Below are 24,356 nucleotides of genomic sequence, written 5' to 3' on the forward strand. Positions count from 1 at the left end.
GTTGTTTTTTACTAAATGTGATATAGTTTGGATTAATTCTACAATGGTACTAATTATCTGTATTTATATTTAAAAAAAGACAAAAGTCAATGTTAAAAAGTGCTTCAAAAAGACAGCAAAATAAGTTTAATGAAAAGGGATTATAAAAACAATTTGGTATATAAAAAGTAGACAGTGTGGACAAAAGACGGATAGGAAAAGAAACCAGTTCATAGGAAATTGAAACTTAAGTAGCATGCGTCAAAACATATCTGGACAACCTTTGTGGTGTGCTGTCTGACAGTAACTGTCAAACCAGACACCAAGAAAGAAATGTTTCTTTACAATCTTATAATGTTTTCCTCCTATAATCCAGCCCCTGTCTGATGAATGTACCCAAGAATGCCACAGGCTAGGCTGAGCTACTGGAGGGAGGAGGGGTGCCATTGTGCTCAGCCCCAAAGCATGACTCTCAGATTTATATCTCCTCGGTGAATAAAGGGGTAGCCTTGTACCCTGGGGGTTTCAGTAAAGCAGGAGGAGGATAGTTGTAATTTTAAGTCTGAGGAAATGAGAAGGTCTTGCTCCTCCTACCTTAATCCAACCCTTTCTCTATCCTCACCCCCCTCCCCTATGTGTCTTTTGCGCTGCTTTTTTGCACGATATCTTTTTTTATCCTCTTGTTTAATTTCTTTCCCTCAGTAGTGGGTTAGTAAGTCTTTTGGCCTCTACGCAGTGAGCAACATTCCCAGGGTTTAGGGCCCAGGAGGAGGGAGGGCAGGGCCATGTTTAGCCTCTGGCAGGACAGACAAAGATGGCTGACATTGTGCGGGACTCGGCTCTCTACAGGCAGCGTGGAATGTCTCTAATCAATTCAGCATTGTGGTTCCTCCTATATGTTCTCTCTGTTATTTTCTATGGCAGGAGAAAAATAATAGAACAGCAATACAACTAGGAGTTTGTATTGCGAGTCTGAGCAGTCTATCATTCCTTTTCGTTTTTCCTTGTTATCTACTCATTTTTCCACTCCGTATGTTTATAGAATTTTGATAATTGAAAGCTATGCTTCACTCCCACTACGTGCTCCATATGTTGCACTCTGTCTTTCTCTCCATCTCCCTCCCTCTTTTGCCTGAGAGGGCTTAACGCCGCGGTGAGCTTCTAAACAGCAATCTGCTCGGAGAGCGACAGCTACTTTGTGTTGACGAGGATACTGATGATAGCTGAAGTAACGTTCACTTTGTGCTTTGGATCGTTTGGTTGGTTTAAAATAATGCCGGCTCATGAATACTGTGTAAAAACCTATGTGTGTCTGCGTCTCTCTGCCTGCTTGTGCTTTTCTGTATGCATCACACCCAATGTTCCAGCTCGCTGAAATCCTTTTGATTTCTGGGTTTTACAGGCAGAAAATTAAATGGTAGCGTTTACAGTCTCCTTAAAGTATTAATTATGTACATGCAGCAGATAACTACTTGTTCTGATGTGGCAGGTAGTCTGTTAGTCTCGAAGGCAACAGTGTGTGTACAGTGTGTGTGTGTGTGTGTGTCCACTGGATAGACAAGAGGTTGGGATGGGTGGGTTAACTGCCGGGGGGGGGGGGGGTGCATGATGTCATTGCATACATTTCTTCACACACGGTATGTCTAGGTCTACGTGCTCGGGGGTCTGTATCTCCGTGCATAAGTATGGCTCTCTGTTGAATTACAAGCAAAGTGTGTGTGTTTGTGTGATGTGATGTGACGTGTATACTCACACAATCATCCAGAGCAGTACATGCAGCTGACTGACTGTGTGCCAGCTGCTGTTTAACACGTCCGGGCTCACTTACTCAGTCATTCCTCCTCCCGGCTCAAGGTTGGAGAAAAGCAGGAATGAGGGGAAGAAAAAAACAAAGATTGTGGAGTGGAAGGGTTGGAATGAGAAAGATGGAGGGAGGGAGAGAGTAAGAAGGAATGGAGAGAATGGGAAAACCAGAGGTGGGCTTGAGGGTTTAGGGAGGTGATGATTTGCTTGGCTGCGTGTGCTCAGCCTCCTCCCCAGTGACACAACCGAACAATGTACTCTAAAGGCTTTAAATATCTTAACTCTGACCTCATGTTCCTGCACACACAGATACAGTTAAGAGCCTGGAAAGAGCGGAAGTTAAACTGTCTGTCTTAGATTACCGTAGACATTTCCCCCCTCTTCCATTTTTCTTTTTCCATATGCTCATTTCTCCTTTACTCCTGCGGATGGTGTCAGTGGTGGTGCAGGTGTCTCAGTCGGTTAGTGCAGTGCAGCGTAGCAGAGCTCCTAATAAAAATGGCTGGGATAGTGTCGCAGTCCGGCAACCAGCCCAGCAGTCTCTCTAATGTTCTTTCAAACCACTGTGACGGTCAGTTGGGCTTATGTGAAGCCACAATAAATATTTTATAACATGAAATGAAAACACTAGTTTGCCCTTTTCATCTCTCACCTCAGCGTTGGCCTCAGTTTCTACCATTTTTCTTCCATCCCCCCACTTTTCCCTCTTCTGTGTTTTCATTAACTGGCCCTGGAAAAGCTCTCTTCTCACCTCAGTGCTGCCACTTGCTGGTCATCTAAGGGATAACAAGCCTTTGCTGACTTGCACTTTTTCAGAAGCCCAGTGGGTGGCAGCACTTAAAGAGTATTAAGCCCCAAAGCACCAGAAAGAACTGTAGCCTGTTCATGAGTAAACTTTTAAAGCCGTAATAGTATTTATTATGATTTTTTTTTTTTAGCATTAAAGTATTTTCATTAAGTGATGAGAAGGCAGAGGATTGAACACTCATCCATTGCCCCCTCATGGTTCCTCTCTCCACACTTCCTCCAGCAACGGCCATCCTACTGTTTACTTTATTAAAGCTCTAAATGCTCTGCAATCCCTTTTTAATTGACTTGGATTCTCTGTGTGCTTTCTGGCATCAGCCTGCGTGAGTCATAAACAGTGCGCCTGCACAGCATCACTGTTTGCCAAGAGGCCAGTTTGTGACGTTGCAATCAAACAAAAATTATGTCTGTTTATCTTAGAGTGGGATCATCCTTTGTCTCATGCTCACTCGCTCTGTGTCTCCCTGTGTTGCAGAGTAAACGGGACCATCTGCTGATGAATGTGAAATGGTACTACCGCCAGTCGGAGGTGCCCGACTCTGTCTACCAGCACCTGGTACAGGATCGCAACAATGAGAACGGTGAGACTGCCTTTTGTTCGTTGAAACACATCCATACATGTGCGTGTATCCAGTGCGCGCGCGCGCGCGCGCACACACACACACACACACACACACACACACACACACACACACACACACACACACACACCTGCCTCATCTCTCCAGAATGTTGGGGGGTGGATATAAGGGTTAGCTGTGAATTGCATTACAAACAGAAACCAGAAGCCAATGTCCGAGCCAGCCGAGCCAATCCCGCGGCTCCGCGCTGTTCCCTGGGTAACACTCCTTCAAGCCAGACAGCAGCACTGTCAAGTGTTAATAACCCACAGTGTCATGTGGCCTTTGAGCACTCTCTCAACACCATCGGTGTCAGTGTGGACTCATCACACTCTAACACATACACATCTACGGGAACATAAGCACTGTCACTTTTTTTAGCAGCTGAATATCAAATCCTGATGACGAGCAGGAAATCTCATGGAGGAAAATATGATTCAACACTGACTTATATATAATATATGACTTATTGATGAGTAAGTAATTGGATTTAAAAAAACAAAGGCTATGCTGAGCAACGTACCACTATATTGTATTGTTCTTCATTCATATTAAATTGAGAAATGTAAATTCAATTTCTTAAAATTAAATAATTTTATTACATTTTTTTCTTGTTTTTCTTCTTCAGATTCTTAATTAATAAAGCCATCACAAAGTTGTACATATACATCTCTGAAGAGAGTGAGCTTCTTCTCAGTTTGGTTAATTATATCAAACCTCCTCTGATTCTTACATAAACTATTTTCCCAAAAGTGTTGACTTGACAGTGTTTGATGTTTTACTTTGCTGCAGGACAGAAAGCACTCAGTGTTCTTGCTATGAACAGTTTGTTAATGTACAGATACTTGCAGTTTCATGTTCGTTTTGTATTTGGTCTTCAAAGGTATGTGTTCCTCTTAAGAATGCTTCTCTTCAAACTCAGTATTGAGAAATAGGTTTTTACACACACACACACACACACGTTGATGAATCCTGTTGGCAGTTAGCATTTCTCATTAGATTCTGTTCCCCTTATGGCCGTCAACTCAACATATGTGTATATAATGTGTAAAACAGCTGTGTAACCAGAGAACAAATGCAGTCACAGTTATAACTAGAGAAATAGGGCATGATGCTGTTTTCTTTTTCTACATTAATCAAAGTATCGCTTGTGTCACGGGGAAGGCTTTATTTTAGTTTGCCGTGGAGGTTATCAACCAGAAACGGCATAATTGCAGCACAATGCTCCTGTCTGCAGTCCGTCCTTGCAGCAGGGATTCAGGATTATTAGAATTGATGTCACAAGGTGTGTGGCAGTGACCACAGCACGCCACAAATAAAGTACTTTGTCAACAACGAAAGGATCATTTCACTTGAGAACTGAACATTAGGTCATGATTTCCATTAGAGAGTTAAAATACTCCAGCTACTCTATCTGTTCCCTCTTTGTCATAGATGAATGAGTTGGGTTGTCTTTAGCATTATATATCATGTGGATATGTATTCAGTGCCATCGTGTTTTTCTTCCTCCAGACTCTGGCCGGGAGCTGGTCATCACAGACCCAGTGGTCAGAAGTCGAGAACTCTTCATCTCCGACTATGTGGACACGTATCATGCTGCTGCTCTCAGGTAAACAAACACGAACATATCTACATGCACACACACACACTGGGAGCTTTCTAATCTTATCGATGGTAGAACATGTCCACCCCGAAATATCCAGGAACATCTCGGCTGCTGCGATTGCAGTGCACAGTGCCTCCATTACAACTTTTATGTGTGGTGCTCTGGGCATGATAATTCCATATTTATCTGAAGTTTTAATTTTGTTCCATTTGGAAAACATATGGAAACTTGCTGTCAGTTAAAGTAATCCATATTCTATTTCATGTAAATCATATTTTACTGTCACCAGTTTTGTGCTATCATACAAACAATCCTGTCATTAAAGGCTTCTTTTAGACTCAAACAGATTAATGACATTTGCCATCTGTGTTTCAGTTGATGCAACACTGTTGTAAAATACTCGCCTGCTGTGATCCAGATTCAGGAGTCTTTACTACAATATATGTGTATTTTTCTGAGCAGTGGCAACAAAATAGTAATAGTTCTACATAACTGCTATGTTTATATTCGCTGTCCACAAAAGGAACATAAAAGAAATCCCAGCAATTGTTGCATTGCTATACCTTGCTCTAATGCTGTGAGCAGGTGCTGTATGAATAATCCAGGTGTGCAAAGATGCAAAGCCATAAATGAGATACGTGCATCAAGCTGCTTTACATAAAAACACTGATTGAAATGGCTCTTCATTAACTCCCACATACACACATCTGTCAGAGCATGAGCCTCGAGAGGAAAACTGATGCCAGTCGCTTTCTCCATGCTTGATGTGGGGAGAAAGGAATACAGGCGTAAGAATTTTCTTGGTCTGAAATTAGTTATTCTGTTTTCATTCTTTATCCTTGCCTCTGCCTCTTTATTCATTCCTGTCTGACCGCCTCTCGCACTTCCCCTTTTCTTTAACCAAAACCATCTGTGAGCCGCACAGTGTCCCAGAAACCACTGATTTCAGGGCAAATTAGCTGCAACTTCTCCTACACACAGCACCCTTTGATTTGACTTATTTTCCAGGCTTTAGATAAACGGGAGGGAATTCCAGTGGGATGCCGTAATGCCGCAGCGCTCCGAAGACAGCCCTGCTTAGTGCCCTTTAATCTTTTCAGAGGGAGGAAGATACTGTTTCTCTATGAGGCAGCCATATGTCAGGGGTATCTGTTATTTAGATAGAGCCAGACACCAGGTTGCTGGAAACAGGAAATGGTATCAAGATGTGGTCAGACTCTCGGCTCGTTGGGGGGTAATCGTGTCGGGAGGGAGGAAGGTGACGGGTTGAATTCCTGTCTAGATTTCTGCAGGGTCGACTCCCTCGCCTTAGCTGCAGCAGACCAGGCAGGACTGACATGTTCAGCTGGTGTTTATGGGTTCAGTAGCTCGGCTTGATGTCTCACCGCAAAGTCAGCCGGCACCGACAGGCGCTATATACCTGCTGCCGTATTTGTCACCTCCGATAGGCGAACGCCCCCACAGCCTCTAATTAGGCCCACGTCTGCTCCTTCTCGGCTATCATTTTGTCATGTAGTTGTTTTTGTCTAATAAAGCCTCTCTTCTCTCTCACAGGGGGAAATGCAACATTTCCCATTTCTCCGACATTTTTGCTGCCAGGGAGTTCAAAGCCCGCATCGACTCCTTTTTCTATATCCTCGGATATAACCCCGAGACCAGGTGAGGAGCTTTCTGTCAAGTCAATTCCATGGAAAGTGTCTCCTTCTCAATCCTCACACAGGTCATAGATGCTGGGTCGAATCTCTAACACAATTTTTGTTCAAATGGGGCTGCAAACCAACAATTATTCTTCATTGATCATTTTTTCTCTTTAAAAACTGTCAGAAAATGGCCATTACAATTTCTAAAGCCCAAAATGATGTCTGGAAATGTCCTTGTTTTTTTCGATCAACAATCCAAAACCTGCAACTATTCAGTTACTATCACACAAGACAAAGAAGAGCAGCTTGCGGTTGAAAAGCTGTAATACATTATTATTTAATTAATGACTTAAATTACTAATTATCAAAATAGCATAATCAAAGACAATATTAATTATCTGACCAATTGACTTACTTGCTAGTTGTTTCAGATCTTTATTTAATTGCAAAAAGATATATGTTCTGCTTTTGTCTTTGGACAGTTTTGTATCTAATAACGCTTTCTGCTCATTACGGCCGTCGGTATCGTCAGTGCACAAAGAATGGTCCTAATAAGGGGAAATTATGGGGAATGAGCCGGGAAACCCCCATGGCTTTCTAATTGATGGGGCTTTTGTTGATATTTTTTAAATTGCATGTCTAATTTAAACCTTTTTTTAATGTTATCATTAGGATTAAATAGGAAATATTTTTTTTAATCTTAAATCAATGGTATTTTAAGTCTTGTTTGACTATGACGAAAGACCTTTTCACAGAAGACATCGGGACTCGTTACAGAATAAAAATCACAGGTGTGAATTAAAATGAATGGTGACAGAATTTTGTTTAGCTGACTCATTTTAGGGACCCTGGTATTGTGCAAGCTGGTGAAATGATCAATATGTGTCATGAACTCTGAAGAGTGACTGATGGGGAGTGTACACACCAGCAGATATTTAGTTTGAATACAAAAGGTATATGAGAGAACATTTGAGTGCATTGTTGTTTGTTGTGCTGGAAGAGAATAGTAAATCTCAATGCACATCTTAATCTGAATATTTAAACATTTCAACTCATTTATATGTAATTATTTACTTTTGTATCATTTATGTTGTACATAGTTTACACCAATATTTCCAAAAGGAAAAAACGAAATTGTCTAAAAGACGTGCTGGTTGGTTTATTGTACAGGATGACCCGCTGAATTAATTTAGGTGCGCGAGCCAAGTTAGTGTTTTGTGATATGTATCCACTCTTGGTGTTTGGAGTGTCTCACATGTTTGCAGTGACGGCTGTCCTTGTTATTGGCACCGAGGGTTGCCGGTTGGGAACCCCCTCCTTCAGGGCCCTGTTCAGTCTTCCGCTCCCTCCCTCCTCCCCTCGTTTGGTATTCTGAGCGGGCTGTCTGCAGCCTTGCAATTTCACTCTTGTTTATTATGGCGCAGACATACGAGGAGAGATGAATTCCGTATCCTGCATGCGTGCCTGTCTGCCTCCGCGCGCGTGCACGCGTCTGTACGCGTGTGAGGTCGCAGCACATGCTCAGTAGCGTCTATAGAGGAGCGAGCCGAGCTCGCGACGCTGTACGTGCAGGCTGAGGTCACAGCACAAGCTCAGTGAACACCTCTCCGGAGCGAATGCGTGCTTCTCCATTTTGAGCACCTAGAAATAGGTGGGAGAGGAGAGTTAATTCCAACGAGCATTATACACACAGTGACACCGCCCAACCTTAGGGCTCGATGTCAGAAATGGACGATTTGTTTAGTCCCCGGAGGTAGGTCTGCGATCATATTCTCGTGCTTTCTCATGCCGTTCCTCGGTTGCTGCGCGAGCGTTGTCTCGTTTTCACGAGTCGCATTCCTACCGTGTGATGTTTGCGGGCTTCCCGCGTCCCCCGTTACTGCTAACCGGCTGTGTTTGTGTGGGGCAGCACGATCTTGTGTGAGGAGAAGTGGGGCTCGGGTGCCGTTGAGCATGCAGTCTGTCACCGCTGAACACATACCGTTACGCCTTCGCGCTGCAACAATGGAAACGCCGTTGCATCGCTCCCTTATGTGTGTGGTGCCTTCAGGGTCCAGATACATGCGTTGCATGCGCTGCAGCCGCTAGTATCAGGCAAATACATGTGCACGTAGCACACTTATATGACGGTGAGACGACCCGTGGAGGCTAACGCTAACATGGCTCCATTTTACAGCTCCTGTTTACAACCGGGACGACATGGCGCACGTAGCCGTGCTGCTCTGCACACAACAGCTCAATCAACTTCGCTCCGACCAGCTGGGACGTGTACACGCTGCTCGTCATGCTAGTTAAATACCATCAAGTTGGGTCTGTTTTAGCTGTGCGGCAATTATGTCAGTGTGCCACAGACTCGCGCCGTGATTGGCTGGAATTGATGGAGGGGGCGGGGCTATCCTTGATTGCACACAACGTTGACCAGACTTTCACGTTGTTGTTGTTGTTGTTTGGGTTTTAATAAGTAAGCCTGTAATTGTTCCAAGAGTTAGATCTGAACTTGTTGTATGAAACAACTGGGCATGTTTTACGTTGTTTATTGTGCTCGGCAACAGGCTTTGTGCAGCTTATTAGAGGGAGAAAAATAAGCATTATTATAGCTGTAAAGTAATGCTTGATGTTTACCTTTCATATCTACATTAGGAGTCAGACAATTTAAACACTAGGTTCTGAGTCATTTCTTTTTCCATATTTGTCTGTAATGCATGAACATTGGTATTTTTGCTGATCATGTTCAGCAAAAACACATAATATTACTTAAACGGCTATATATATATATATATATATATATATATATATATATATATATATATATATATATATATATATATTTGTATCACGTGTGTTTGTACTTTCTGTTGTCTGTTTCTGTACAAGTATACCTGCAGTCATAATGGAAACTCCTTGCAGCTTCCTGCTGCGATACATCTGTATTCTGCCTCTCCTCTCAGGACCTGTGTAGTGTTCCATCTGAATGTTGACCGTGTGCTCTCAGGATTTGCCTGAGTAAAACACGGCTGTCCTCAGTCGCTGTTCTTATTCTGGTGCACAGGTCCTCGTTTGTCATCCTTACAGCCTCCTGCCAAACAGACCTGGCCGACTGCACATGGTCAGGAACACATTTGTACAACTTTTTCTTAGAAGGAACACAAACCAGATTCACATTCGGTTTAAATTGGCAGACGACATGCAGACATGAATTTGTTACAAGCATTCAACACTGTAGACATACAATGTATAGTTAAGTATAAGGACATGCAATAAGACATTCTTTGTTTGTAAAAAAAAAACAGGGTTTGTATTTCTGTGTTTCATAATTCTTTCATCTCTAATAAATCCAAAGAACTAGTTAGTTATTACTAGTTCTGCGATACCACTATTAATAGCGATTTCAAAACTTTTAGTGTAATAATGGCGCAAGTCACTGCTTGAACTACGAAATGTTATGAAATTGTTATCGAACCTTAAGACTTCTAATTTGAAGTGCTGATGACGCAGGAAACTACTATATTTTATCTTTATCAGCGCTACTCATCGCTGTGGGTTTGTCGGCCAAATTCTGGTTGCTTTACATTTAGTGTGTTTTATCTGCTGAGACTGTTTGTAACAAAATGAAAGGAAATATTTGGAGCAGCAGACGATCCCGGCAGGCCTGGGGTCCTTTACTGCAGCTGAAGTTCAGTTTTTTGGCCTGTGCTGACATCGTCTGTGCCAATGCTTTTGTCAGCCACAGTTCATAAGAGTATGGATTACTCCTCTAATCGCTCTCTAACGTCTGCGAGGAGGTGGAGGTCTGCTTAAGAAGGGGAGCGCGGAGTCAAATATGTAGCCGCCGTAGTGTTTTGTGGTTGGATGGCTGTAAAGAGACCACAGGGTTCTGGCCTCTCGGGTTTCCGCCAGGTCTCCGTGATGGAGTGCGAGCTTCTCCGGGTGCAAATCACGCTGACAGATTCTGGGCCGCCCTGCGCTCGCCTCTATGAAAATTGGCGCTGTTACCTAGGCAACAGAGGGAATGGCTTTTCAAAAGGAACATCTTGTCATTTTCTTTAATCCACTGCAGCTGGAGAATCGGAACACTATTATTAAATTGCAGTTGCTATGGCTACCAGCATTTGTACCAGCAGCCGTTTGAGAGGCGCGCTCCCTGCATATCAAGAGCCAGCTCCCCCCACCTCCTCCTCCTTTTAGGGGATTCTGTTTTATTGCTGCATCCACAATATCAGACCTGTAAATGTGCTCAGCTCAGCTCGCTGTGCAGGAGCAGTCAACCCAATAATTTTCTCCTGAAATCTTTATTTGCTTCTCAGAATAAAACATTGTGTACGTTCCTCTCACATCTGTGCAGACTTCCACAATAGCAACTATGCAGCCCATGTCCACTCGCTCTGTACTTGATCTTGGCCAGGTCATGTATTGTTAGTTTCTGACATTTTCCTTTGATGCTTCAGTCAGTCCTGATACCCAGTTGTGACTTTGTAGTTTGTGTTCAGTTGTTTAGCCGACTCAACAGGTACAACTCCAACAGAGTTCCTTCAGCTAGCTTTGAAATGTTTCCGAGTAAATATTTTGTTTCAATCTGCTCTATGTCCCTTCTCAGGCGACTAAACAGCACACAAGGGGAAATCCGAGTGGGACCCAGTCACCAAGTAAGTCATTGTACAGCACACATCACCCAGCTGTGGACTTGAGAGATTTCTTTGGTGTCTGTTAGAGTTTTTCTTCCACGTTGGGAACAGCATGCAACCTCTTTGTTACAAAATTGCTTGGATGTGAGGATTTTATTACAAATTAGCCAAAAATCAAACAACTCTTCTCTTATCTCCTAGAAGCCATTTAGTCTGATTTAAAAGTAGCACATGTCATTGACGATGTGGGAGCATAATAGTAACGTCTTGCCATTCAGCTTTACCACAATTTCTCCCACAAAACATATAAAGCAGTTGATAATAACATGCCAGTTTTGTTTTCGCTGCAGTGCTGTTCCCACCAGACGAATAATAGTGTTAAACGTAGCGCATCTGAAACTTTGTCTAAATGTTAAAACAAAAATAAAACGGCAATTGTATCAGGTGGTGATGCCAGTATAGAATATATGACACTGGCATCAAGGTCCTTTTAAACTGGACATGTGCAATTTACATAAACATTTGCATTAAGTTTGCATGACGAGCGGTCGTGAAACTGTCCTGTAGCTTTGTGTAATAACTGTACATAAAGTAAGTTATTTATGGTAACGGGGAGGATCAGTTCCATCTGTGTAAAAAAAGAAAGTCACCATAGTACTGCAGTTCAGTGTGTTGTTTTAAGATATTCAATCATTGTGGCTGTAACTTGTCCCCGCTGTCCCCACCCCGCCACTCAGTGAAAAGTCGATGACAGGGGGTTGAAAGCTGATATTTTGTTCAAGCTTGCTTGCTATTTGTAGTCTGACACCATCTGTCCCTCTCCTTCTCCCTGGACCTAATTAGGCCAAGCTCCCTGAGCTGCAGCCTTTCCCTTCTCCTGGTGGCCACGCCGTGACCGAGAACGAGGAGCTGGTCTGGATGCCAGGGGTCAATGACTGTGATCTTCTCATGTACCTCAGAGCCGCAAGGTGAGCCCACAGAGAGACAGGAGTTCAGATCTGGCAGGGCTGCAAGGTCTTGCCTACAAGTTCAAGGAAAAACTATCACCGATGAGGTTAAAGATAGTTACTTAAAAATTATGTAACCCCAAACCCTCGCTGTATTGATCAACGCGTAGTTTAAAGACTTATTTTCAGTGAAAATAAACACATCTACAGGACCAGAGGGGTATAATTACAGTTTAACTTTAATACGACAGTGTGAAATTATGTTTTACTGACTATCGTAATCAGCCTATATTCAGTTTAAATATGCAATCAGCATTTCTGCTTTTCTAGTTGCCGATCTCTGATAATGTTACATTGGAAAAAAACAATCCGTGTTGAAATTGAGCTAGTAACAGTGGCATAAAAATACAATCTTTTATTTGCTTATCATTTAAATTATGTTTTTATGATGAAAATAATATGTACAAAATTCTTATCACAAAGGAAAAGTACAACATTTAGAATGTGTTATGGTCTGAAGCCTTGTAGGGCAGCTGTTATAACTAAACAACAAAGGGATCTGTATCTGCCAATATGGATCATCAATGATCGCAATTAGTATCGGCGACAAAAAAAGTAATCAGGGATCTCTAAATGTTATATTTGCTCCCCTTTTTTTGTGCTGATCCAATCTGTGATCTGATCTGTGATCTGATCTGTGACTCTGATCCGCGTTACGATCCCAACCGTGAGTTTTATGATCCGTTGCACCACTAATGTGTGCGTATAAATATACATAAAAGCAGGGAATACCAAATATGCTTTTTAAAGGTATGGAAGCATTGACAATTTTGCCCTTTAGCCCTGTTTATTCGTAGTTAGTATTATTAATAGTATATATTTTTTGTCATCTGTCTATTTAATTATGCCATTTGTAATTTCTTGCCACAAAATCAGCTGAGGTGACCCTGCTTATAGACACATAACATATCTATTTCATTTCTAAAATGTCTGTGAGACATGATTTAAAGTAAAAAAAAAAAAAAAACTAAAAACCTACATTTAAAGTCAGTTAAGGGATATAAAATCAGCTCTGAAATCATGTATATGTTTTAATGCTTTCATATGTGTTGTGTCCACAGGAGCATGGCTGCCTTTGCAGGGATGTGCGACGGAGGCTCAACAGAAGACGGGTGTTTAGCAGCCTCTCGAGACGACACTACTTTAAACGCACTTAACACTGTAAGTAGCCATGCAACAAGTCTAACGCTAAAACCAAGTCATAGTGGAGTCTCAGTGTTTCTTTTCTGGTATTTGAGCTCGGGTGCAGCTCTGCGGTGATGGGCAGTGGATTCGGCCCCTGAGCCAGTCGAGTAGCCCCCCTGTTGCAAACCCACCCTCAGAGGTTTACAATGCATTAGGCGTAATGAGAGATTTGTCTGTCACGTTGACAATGAATACTGAGGAATCAAGCACAAGAAAGAGATTAGAATCATCATAAACAGGGCATTTATATTCCGACTCTATAAACTGGGATATTAACATAGCGGGCAGGTCATTGTCTCTCGACCTTCCTCTCTATTTGCAATTCCAATGAGTAATGCTTGTTTATTCTCAGAGGAAGAGCTCCTGCGCTGCCTGTTTCACCCAATTGAATGTGACATAGGGCTTAAAGCTGCACGGCGATTGCCTTTGTCACTGTTTTGTTTGTTTCTAGGCGGGTTCTCGGTGTCTTTGCACAGAATTTCCTCTGATGCTCTAAACATCTTTAGTAAAAGGTTCAGCCACTCTTCGATGTAAAATCTGTTTTGTCATACAAATCAGCTCAATAAAAATGGGAAAATGTCCCTCTTGTGTCACTGCCAAAAAAGTTGGCATCTTAGTAAATGTTAATTTAATTACTGTATATATTAGAATTAAAAGCTGACATTTTGTTGTGATTTGTCCTCAGCTTCACGAGAGCAGCTATGATGCAGGAAAAGCTCTCCAGCGTCTGGTGAAGAAGCCTGTACCCAAACTGATAGAGAAGTGCTGGTCTGAGGATGAAGTGGTAAGCGCACAGTACTTTTAATTTGGCAATGCATTAACGAAGATATCCTGCTTGAAAAAATATTATTTAAAAGATACAATTTGAACAAATAGAGTTTTGTTAATTAAGGATATTAAAGAGTTTGCTTGATATTGATATTTATTGTGTGGGTAGCTGCTGTCTGTCAAAGCTTGGTTTGTGTCTTTAGAGGGAGCTGTTGAGAGAGTTAAAACAGGGCTCTTGGCCCAGTCTCACAAGACATCAGTAAAAACACTCGTCAGTTTCCAGCTCCTCCGAGGGCCAAGAGCAGCTGCATCCTGTTTATCACCCACAGAATGAATCCTGAGTGTGGAAGTCTGCAAAGGGAAAAAGATTGAGGGCTGGTAATGTTAGCCTCCATTTGAATTTAGATGTGAATTTCACCGCAGCTGTTGAATGGCTAGAATTAGAAAATGGCAGCCCTTTTCCCTGATCAAACAGCACAGCATGAACAGGTAGGAAGGAGGAATAAAAGGGCTGGATAACACCGTGTCAAAACAACCAAGAGCTGCGGCTTTTGCCTCGATTGATGACACTGCTCTACATGTTTGTGCACACACTCCCTTTTAAAGATAACACAACTAACTGATCTGACTGAAGATCTTAGGGAAACACAAGGCTTCCACCACTAAAATTCTCCGTTAGTTTTTCCTCCTCTGTTTTCCCACTTTGATATTGTTTTGTAATGCTCAAGCTCGGCAGTCTTTTGATGAGCTTTGAATCCAGACACTCGAATCCACTGGAAGTGAACGGGTGTATTTGTCTTGTAATTGAACATGATGGGCACATTTGAATAAGGCCAGAGCTCACGGCAGGACTGCAGCGAATCACAACAAATTAAGTCAGCCATCCTTTTGTGAACGAGTTATGAGTTCGCCTTCATTTAACGTACGCTTGCTGGCGCTAAGTTTTACTGCTGTGTGATTATGACCAGGGTGGGTACCGGGCGCGTTGATGGGAGGCTTTACAGCTTCACACTACCACAGCAGGTGTAACAAAGACCACTAGTCAAAGGAGCACGGTAGGGGTGCAACAGTAGGAGCTGTAAATGACTCATTCAGACAATTAAGGAATCAGTTCAGAAATTCCCTTTTGGCTCTTTTTAATGAGAGAAATGTTGCTTTGCAGTGTTATTCATCTGTGAAGATTTACCCTAATATATTCTGAGTGACCATAATGATATGTGGAAAAATCTCATAACGCTATATCTAACGTTACCATCGATGATTATATTATTACCATAATATTTCACTTAAAGTCGATAACATTGAATTATTGCTCAGTCCTGACCCTATTTAATTAATTCAGTAACCTGGGTCACTCTCACAGAGCAGTTTCGTCATGTTCAGACAGCATTGTGTAACTGAAGGAGCTGTCATGGAGTCATGGGTGTGTTTTGTGTCTGTGAGTGGAGGCGGTCACCAGGCGTGGGTGCTCCACCTGCCCCACAGTGTCCACGGCCTGGAGAAGCGGCAGCTTGACTCTGGCCGGCCAAGGACAGCTCCCGGTGATCAGATCACCAGTTGTGTCTTTTCAGCGCTGCAGCCTTGAGGGACAGGTGTAACTCTAGCTCCAACCTTGACTCACTCACAGAAACCAGCCCTGCTGCTCTTCATTTATTTATCGCCCCTTCCTCTGCCTCTTCTCTTCCCTCTCATCCCCTCCAGAACAAGCTTCATTATTCCTGCCTGCTCTTTTTTCACCCCGGCCCTGCATTCCTTTAGAGATGTGAATAAAAGTGACAGCGGCGGCCGCTGAAATGACAGAATCAGCCTGTCTGCAGGGTCACTTGTCACCCTCCCCTCCCCCCTTTGACTTCTCTTGCTCCACCTGTTTTCTCTCTGTTTGCAGCTGCTGCCATAAGGAACATAATCCTGAGCCTCAGTTCAACTCCCTAACTATAGAAAAACATTTATAATTTGTCCCCACACATCTCCCACACCATTCGTAAGACATTTCATTACTGTGATGCGAAGGAGTGTTTGTTTCAATTGTATCGTCTTCTCGCTGGCACAGAAAATCATTTCACTTCAGTGAGATGTGTGACGGTCAACCCCTGAACAATGTCTTACTGTGAGATTATCCTTACAACTTTAAGAAATATAAACTCCACCACCTTGATGTGAGCACCACCCAGACTGTTCTATGCATCAGTAAAGGGATAACTATAGCTTACACCAAAAATCAAATGTTCTGAAATTAATTAAATATAAAACCAATATTTCAGCAGAAACATCCACTGTGGTGTTTCCCTTCCTTGCAGCTGTTGAGGTAGAGCGGTGGTTAATTTAATCACAGAGAAAAGGGGAATGCAATCTGTTATTAAGGACAGACAGAAGTGGAATAGTCTTCTGTTTTTTGGAAGTCTGGGATGCAATCCCAGCTCAACACTTTTCCATGTGTGTTTTATCAGAAGCAAACCCAGTGTTTGCTGCCCACTCGCTTCCCATCCTTTGTGCGATGGTCTCAGCGGCAAAAATAAACTCTTTGAAAACGGGAACAATAAGCACTTCAAGTGAAAAGCATGCAGTTTGTTTCTTTTTGTTGACATTCAGTGTTTCTCCACTGATGCCTTGTTATTGCAATAATATTACAACACTGAGAGGTTCTCCTATCTAAATAACCACTTGTTGAACAGCATGAAAGCACAATTAGCTGAAGGGATATGATTATCAACTTATTAGATCCCAATAGAATCCTCTTACAGATTGTAAATTAAAACATTTAGGTGACTCCTGTGCTACAGCTGACCACTGCAGACAGACTCTATGATGCATGTGGTGGGTTAAAATGCTTGCACATGTTTCACGTTATTAAATAATGTAGTGGATCAAAGATTGTAGAATCCTTAAAATGGTCAGTTAATATTGATAATGTGATCATCAGTTGAACAGACGGCATCGGAAACCCAAAAAGCATCACTATTGTTACATATTGTTTTTTGTACTTTTCTATGAAAACCCCATTATTTTGTATTTATTGTATAATTCTAAAATGTTTTTTTTATATACACAGATGTCATTTTAACCCCAACCATCCACCAGATTTATGACAGAATTATGAATGTCAGAATTATAATTGTTTTAAAGATACGCCGTTTCCTACCCATCAAAGCCCTCTCTTGTCACCCTCTTCTCCCACCCAAGCCTCCCTCCCCCACCTAAAATCAACTTGAAAGTAATAATTATGATAATAATAATACATGTATTGTGTTCAGTTAATTAATAAACTGTGATAAAAGAATACAAAATAAAATAATGAAATTACCACAAATGTGTGTGCATATATATATATATGTATATGTATATGTATATATATATATATATATATATATATACATACATACATACATACATACATACATACATACATACATATAAATATGTGTATATATATATATATATATATATACATATGTATGTATGTATACATATATATATATATATATACACATATATATATATATATATATATATATATATATATATATACATACATATATACATATATATATATATATATATATATGTATACATATATACATATATATATATACATATATATATATATATGTATATATATGTTTTTTATATATACACACACAACAAATACATTACATAGTGTATCTCATGTGAATATTAAACCTTAAATTATCACAGAGCCTCAGATGCATTGGTTGTCCCACCTAAAGCCATCTCAAGATATAATTTGCCTCTCAGGAGTGTCAAATACATATATTTTATTCTATAAATTATTCATTTAAATATCCTGCGTTGCGTCGTCTGTACCTTCCCTACCTGCAGAAGGGGGAGGGCCATCAAAGCATTCTTGCACTCGCAAACTCAATATAATGAAATTGTCTCCCTTCATGAAGCTGCTGTCATTCACGATTGTAAATAAGTGGTGCTAATAATGCATCGGCCAACAGGAGGTGCCATATAAACAATACAAATCAGCAGCAGTCGTGCTGTGTGTCGCCATGTCAGAGACAGAGCGGCTGATCTATGGCGGCTGTGGGCGGCTGATCTATTCCTCAGCCAGCTGCACTGTGCCGAGGCTTATCTCCGACTGTGTCTTCAGCTGATGGATGACTGGAGCAGGAGGCCGACAGCACAGAGGTGGAGGGGGAGGGAGGAGGACGTGGCAGAGGCAGGAGTAGCGGCCCCCCAGTGGTCGAACAAAAGCCTACGGGCCGAAGACACATGGCTCAACCAAAAGCACCGCAGGCGGATGAAACACAACATGTCGCCTCGCAGCCCCTGCTGCAGGCGGCAGATTATATTAAAGTTAGATGAGCGAGCTTGACTTCAGCTGTTCTCGTCTGCAGAGGGAGCTCTATCTGCAACAGTAAAGATTTAGTGTCAACAGTTTATTCTACCACCCGCATGGTTCAGTGCCAGCAAAGCTTTTTAGGGTTGTTTAGTAACTAAATAGCAGGATGGGTATGTGCTGGAATTTCCTGTCACCTTTTGTGTCGGTGCAAGCGAAAGAAAGGCAGCAGAGGACGTTACTTTGAGAAGGCAAAGTTGGCAGAAGATCTTTCTACTTCTAGTAGAAAGTATTTTCTCTTTTGTTTTTTGAAAGAAAGATTTCTTATCGAAGCACATGTCTCCTTTGACGTCGACATACATTTTTCTAAACATAGATTTGTGTCTATATGTATAGTGTCAGTGCAAAGAGGATGTGGGTATATCGTGTCTGTCACTGCGGTCTCCCCCTCTCTTCTTCAAGCGTGTTGTGATTTCCTCTCTGCACCCCGTGGCCAATCTTATTACTAGCTGATATTTCATAGCAGACAGCAGTGTTTTTTTCCCTTTGGTTTTGGGTCGCCGGCTGATTGTCCTCGGCCCTCGGAGTTTATACACTGCAGGCTTTAAAAGGTCAGCTTTTAACAACAAGTCAAGTATAATGACTCCATATTGAGTGAGAGTGTCTTTGTTTGCTGTTGGACAGTCTTGCGTCAGTGTTGTCATGGGATGACATTTAGCAGGAATTATGTTCCATGTGTGTTGGTCATCATGATACCATCTTTGTGCACATGTCTGCATTATCTCAACCAGTTTTACAACTCTCAACAATCGAGTCTCAAGCAAGAAGTGCGCACACACAACAATGGCCTATTGAATAATTTGTTCTCGTTCTCCTCCTCCCTTTATATGTCTCCTCTCCGGCCTCACAATAGTGCTCTGTTAGTCTCCAAAAGGAAACTTAGGGCGGGTGAAAAGCGCCAGTTCTCTGAAACGCACTCGGGGAGAGAAGCCTGTTGTTTCTGCACAGCGGATGGCAATTTAGTAGCCCTTCCACCAAACCCCCCCCCCCCCCCCCCCTTCTCCTCCTCTCTCTCTCTCGCTCTCTCGCTCTCGCTCTCTCTCTCTCTCTCTCTCTCTCGGCCTTGCTTGCTCTCGCACTCGCAACCCCTCCTCCACCGCTGTGTTGCCTAGCAACGGAGGGCTGGAGCAATCGGAGCAGGGGCAGAGCGATTCATGGAGCAGATTGGCGGATGATTTATTAGCTGGGCTGGAGAGCAGTGAGCCCAGGCAGCTGAAATGGAGCCTTAAACTGGAGCCGATGTGCAGAGAGGGGAGGAGGGAGCCAGCGAGAGAAAGAAAACGGAAGGGAGGAGGGAGAGGGGGGAGAAGAGGGGGAGCAAGCACACAGCTCCTCTATGGAGACGGACGGACAGACTGTGTAAATAGTACAGTCGGGGAACATAATTAAGGTGACATAATTAGGACAGACGCACAGGCTGCATGGGCAGGTCTAATTATTGACTAGTCCTGCCGTCACTGCGAGGCAAGAAATCTCAATCCAGACTCCTCTCCTGTGCGGTCCCTCGGTGTGAAACCACACTCGATTCGGTCAGCAGAATCACCCTCCGTCTTGAAAAAAAAATCGAAGGCCTTCCTCTTCTGAGAATACTTACTCACCTTTAATTCTCCTGCTGACACTCAGTATTTCTCCATCCTCCGCTGGCTTTTTCTATAAAAAAGCACAGCAGATCCACGACCTCAAGTCGAGATGCAGCACTTTCACCTCACTGCTGCTAAAGAGACATTAAACACATTATTGAAATGTATCATACCCAGGATGATTCACATATTGTTGCATCCTCCTTGAAATTTTGCACACAAACAAGATATTATTTCAAGTGTTAATGACATAGTTTTGTCATCATCTGAGCCTCTGCAGTGGTCATATGTTGCTCTGTGTAAGTTTGACTGACAGTCTAAATGGTAATCTGCTGTGAACCCCTCCAGTGGTTGGCGATGGGTGTAAGATGTGGGGGGGTAGAGCTTGTGTTGGAGACGGCTCCATCTACTGGCTAATCACCCGCTACACCTTCGGTGGGATTAATGCAAATTAACTGCTGCATCATGTCACTGATGAGGATGAGTTTTTCTATTTTCATTCAGCTGTCAGCTCTTTTACATCTAGCTTTTAGGTCAGGCCAAGTTTGAGTATTTAGTCTGGTTTAACGCAGACTTATACTTTAATATTTAGTTCTCACAATTACACTGTTAAACCCTACAGTTTGAGACTATTGAGTTTGTTTGCGTAATGGAGATAATAGTCATCCATTCCTGTTGTTGAGATACGTCCGTCTCGCTCGCCTGTAATTTCCCCTCCTGAACTATAGTTGCGTTTAGCAGCTGGCGGTGTTACTTCTGTAAATCTGGCGTTTGTTCCCCACCAAAACCGTGGTGTGTAAACAATCTCTGGTTACGTAACGTCCATGGCATGGAAACTGAACTCCCAGTACTCCATGTCTAGTTTTCCCTCTCTCTTGTCTCCTTCCACCATGTCCGAGACCTTTCTCCACACACATCCTCTCAGCCTGCCTCCCCTCTCCGGCTGGCGGCTCGTGGAGTTTGTGCCTCGGTGCGCGCACGCTCAACCCCAAAAACTCTGCATGCATTTAAAGGACTGCTGCAGACTCTGTTCCAATGAATCCGGCCGCCTTGGTGTAGTTGTAATAACCACCAGTGGCCTGGCAGCCCCTGTGTGGGGGCAGAGACATGAGCCTGTGAGAGCATCGAGAGTGAGCTGAAATGTGCACCGTGAACATGGAGCCCAGGACTCCACTGCGGGTTTTCCAGCCTGCTGCGAACCAGAGGCTCTCTTGCAGAAAGATCACATGTAAAGCCTTCCCCTTTGTAGTGGAAGAGCAGAGAGTGACAAGCTATTTCTTGCTTGTAAAAGAAAAGCGGAGAGAGAAAAAAGCAATGTACCGTTGCAGACATTGTGGATTTTGCCCTTAATTCTTCCTTTACCTGTGGCTGGACGTAGAGATTTTGTGCCGCGCTACCGGAGGACTTTTCCCTGCTTTTCGCTGGAGTTACTTGGTGGAAACGGCTGGCTGAGATCGCTGAGGACCGGGGTTCGCCTCTGGAACAAGAAAGTAAAAATATGTTGGTTTGTCTGCTTCGCTGGTTATGAATGTTTTCAGCCTCCGCTTTTTTTTCATGGCTCGCGCTCTGTGGCTCTTAAAGGAGAAGAAATGCATTTAGGTGGTTCATCTTTTTCCTATTTATTTGTTTCTGGTGTTGTTTTTGTGCTCGTTGGGGGGTGAGGTGCTGTGATCACGTTGAGTTTTCATGTCGGAGTGAATCCGGTGTTATGAAGTAGCAATTTCTGTCATCATGCCGTGCATCTCCGTTCACTCATGCGAGGGTATATTTGTTGATTTAAAATTGTGTCATGTTTTCTGTGCTGTTAAAATAGACAAAATGTTCAGACAAAAATAGCAAACCAACCACCATGCACAGTGGAGCATTTTCTTGCTCATAACTCATAAGTTAAGGCTTTGACTTTAAACTTTTCACTATTCCCTAACAAAACATTCAACATGGACACTGTCAGCCATGCTCTCATATGAAATTAGATTTTTTCCACTGTATTTTCTCTCCACATGAGAAGGCCAGCGTCTCTCTCTCTGCCTTACTTGTCATTTCCTCTCTTGTTTTGCTTTTTTGACATTGGCTGTGCTTTCTCCGGAGTTTCAACGACGACAGAGATTTCTAGATCAAACCTCCCTAACCACAGACTAGCTAAATGAAAGCAGTGCTTTTTGTCGTGGTGTGAGCCTGTAACTTTATGTGGTTACAGTTTAGCTGACTTCACAGATACTAACTGCTCTCTTTTTTCTCTCTCTCCTTCTCTGTGAAAAATTGCAGAAGCGCTTCATTAAAGGGTTGAGACAGTTCGGCAAAAACTTCTTCAGGATCCGAAAAGAGCTGCTGCCCAACAAAGAAACGGTAAGCTCTCTATGCTGTTGGACTTTTTTTCTGTGTGTGTTATTTGTTTAATAGTACTGGATTATACAAAACGAGCTGCGTGTGGTTTGTTTGTAACTAATGGAAAGCAGGAGCAGTAAAACATTGTTGGTGTGATATTTTGAGTATGACTTAATATAAGAAGTAAGTGCTGCCTGCCAACAACTGTGCCGCAGTATTGTCAGATCTCTTTTCAAGCTGTCTGAACAAAACAATACATATTGTTATACCTGAGAAGAGAAAAGGCTAAATGTACTTTACACACGACCACTGAAACCTTACTTAGAAGTGACACGCTGAACATGAATTAGCACCCTCTGTTCGTAAGTAAGTAGTAAACAAGTTGTGCAGATGTGATGTGAGCCACTGTGTTTATAGCACATCTCTGGTCTGAAGGGCGGCCTGCTTTATTTTATGTTTGTGCTAAAGTGTTATAGCAGCTCTCTTTTTTTCTTTTTTTACATTTTCACAAACTTTCAGTTGCCTCTGAAGTGCAGCATAATGGCTACCACGAGGATTAAAAAGCAGGTTACAATCAGAACTTTAAGTGGACAACAAACAGGAAATCTCTAATAGTTGTGCTTTTAAAGGAAAATATTTTAGTTACAAATTGAGAATACATGCCTTTCTCTTAAAGGTGTAATCAATAATTTTTCATCACATGCTTGAATCAAGATTTTAAGTTCAAGATGTAAATCATCTTGTATGTTTCTTTCATTGCTGAAGCCACAGGCTTCTTTGTTTGCTGTCATCGCCGGTGTCAACAAACCTTCAACAGTATCAGAAAATATTAATACGTTGCTGTCATTGTAAATGACCTGAAAGTGAAATTTGCTTCCAAATGTGTGCTCTTCTATTCACGTTAAACAGATTATTGCACCTTTTAACTGTTTTGAGCATTACATTATAATGTGTGTTCTCACATTATGCCTCTTCTTTCTTGGTGGTTTTAAGATCACTGACCAACATATTTGATTAAAGGAGACAAAGTGATTTATTGTGCCGTGCTTTACGGAATTGTTGTAATTGAGTGTGAGTGTGTGCAAGCGTCAATATGTTAATCATTACTGCACAACTGTGTGACCTTTTTCATTGTACAACTAACAATGAAAAAATAACAGTCAACCTTATTAAATGTGACCATTATGTTGAAAACAAAACTTAGCAACCACATAGACTTTATGCTGTTGGTCTTTAAGCTGATTTACAACGTTTTACTTTATTTGTCTCGTTATATCTGCACAAGGGAAACTCTAAGAGCTTTGGAAGTGCTTTATTTTGTATCTCTATACTATAACTGGCAATAACAGGAACATGTTCTACGTGCACATGTTGCTTCAAAGTCCTCCACACCTTTGACTTCGTTTTTAAATTATTCTTAGATATGCATTTTGATTCACAAAGCAGTGCAGACCTTGCTGTTTCTGCTCCTGCTGGAAGTGTGCCGATACAGTGCTGACACAGACATCAAAGAAATATTAAAGGTGTTTGTCATAATTCCCGCTACTTCATTTCCTTGTCTGCTGTGAGCGGAGGATGTGTCAGCCCTGCTTCTCAAACACGCCCTAAATATCATGTTATATTTTTACTTAAGAACTCTTCAGTGTCACCTCCTTTATGCTACATTTTTTATTCCTCAAAACCAATTTGAACCTCTTGAATAAGGGATTAAAGTGTATGAACACAGTTTCCTCACAGAGGTTTCTTCAATTATTTTCACTGGTTTTGATATATACGACGAGTCCAGTTGATTGGCTATAAAGGAGGTATTAATGTAATTCAACCTGGAGGGGGAGTCTACTTGGCAGGAGAGGTAATATACCTCCTCCAGGATCCAGGCCTGCCACTACCACAGAGCAGAGAGAGATTCATTTCCCCCCTACAAATGGAAAATAAACTACCCTTTAAGCATACGAAAAGAGAAGAAAATGACTGGGAGAGCTTAGGGGGGTAGCCGTGATGAGAGGAGAAGGGGTAATATGGGGCGTTAGCTCAATAGAGACACTAAACAG

General features: G+C 42.2%; 1 protein-coding gene across 1 annotated transcript in view; it reads left to right on the top strand.

Moving 5' to 3' along the window:
- rerea (arginine-glutamic acid dipeptide (RE) repeats a) overlaps positions 1-24,356 on the top strand; it is a gene marked incomplete at its 5' end in the record, with an annotated part of 70,628 nt that overhangs the window by 30,620 nt on the left and 15,652 nt on the right. Inside the window, 8 exons of the mRNA XM_079226719.1 lie at positions 3,065-3,170; positions 4,722-4,818; positions 6,370-6,474; positions 11,050-11,098; positions 11,921-12,045; positions 13,146-13,245; positions 13,955-14,053; positions 22,246-22,326. Of these exons, the coding sequence (XP_079082845.1) occupies positions 3,065-3,170; positions 4,722-4,818; positions 6,370-6,474; positions 11,050-11,098; positions 11,921-12,045; positions 13,146-13,245; positions 13,955-14,053; positions 22,246-22,326 (762 nt within the window). The remainder of the gene's footprint in view (positions 1-3,064; positions 3,171-4,721; positions 4,819-6,369; positions 6,475-11,049; positions 11,099-11,920; positions 12,046-13,145; positions 13,246-13,954; positions 14,054-22,245; positions 22,327-24,356) is intronic.

Source organism: Taurulus bubalis, assembly GCF_910589615.1.
Source record: "Taurulus bubalis genome assembly, chromosome: 11".
In the NCBI taxonomy this organism is placed as follows: Eukaryota; Metazoa; Chordata; class Actinopteri; order Perciformes; family Cottidae; genus Taurulus; species Taurulus bubalis.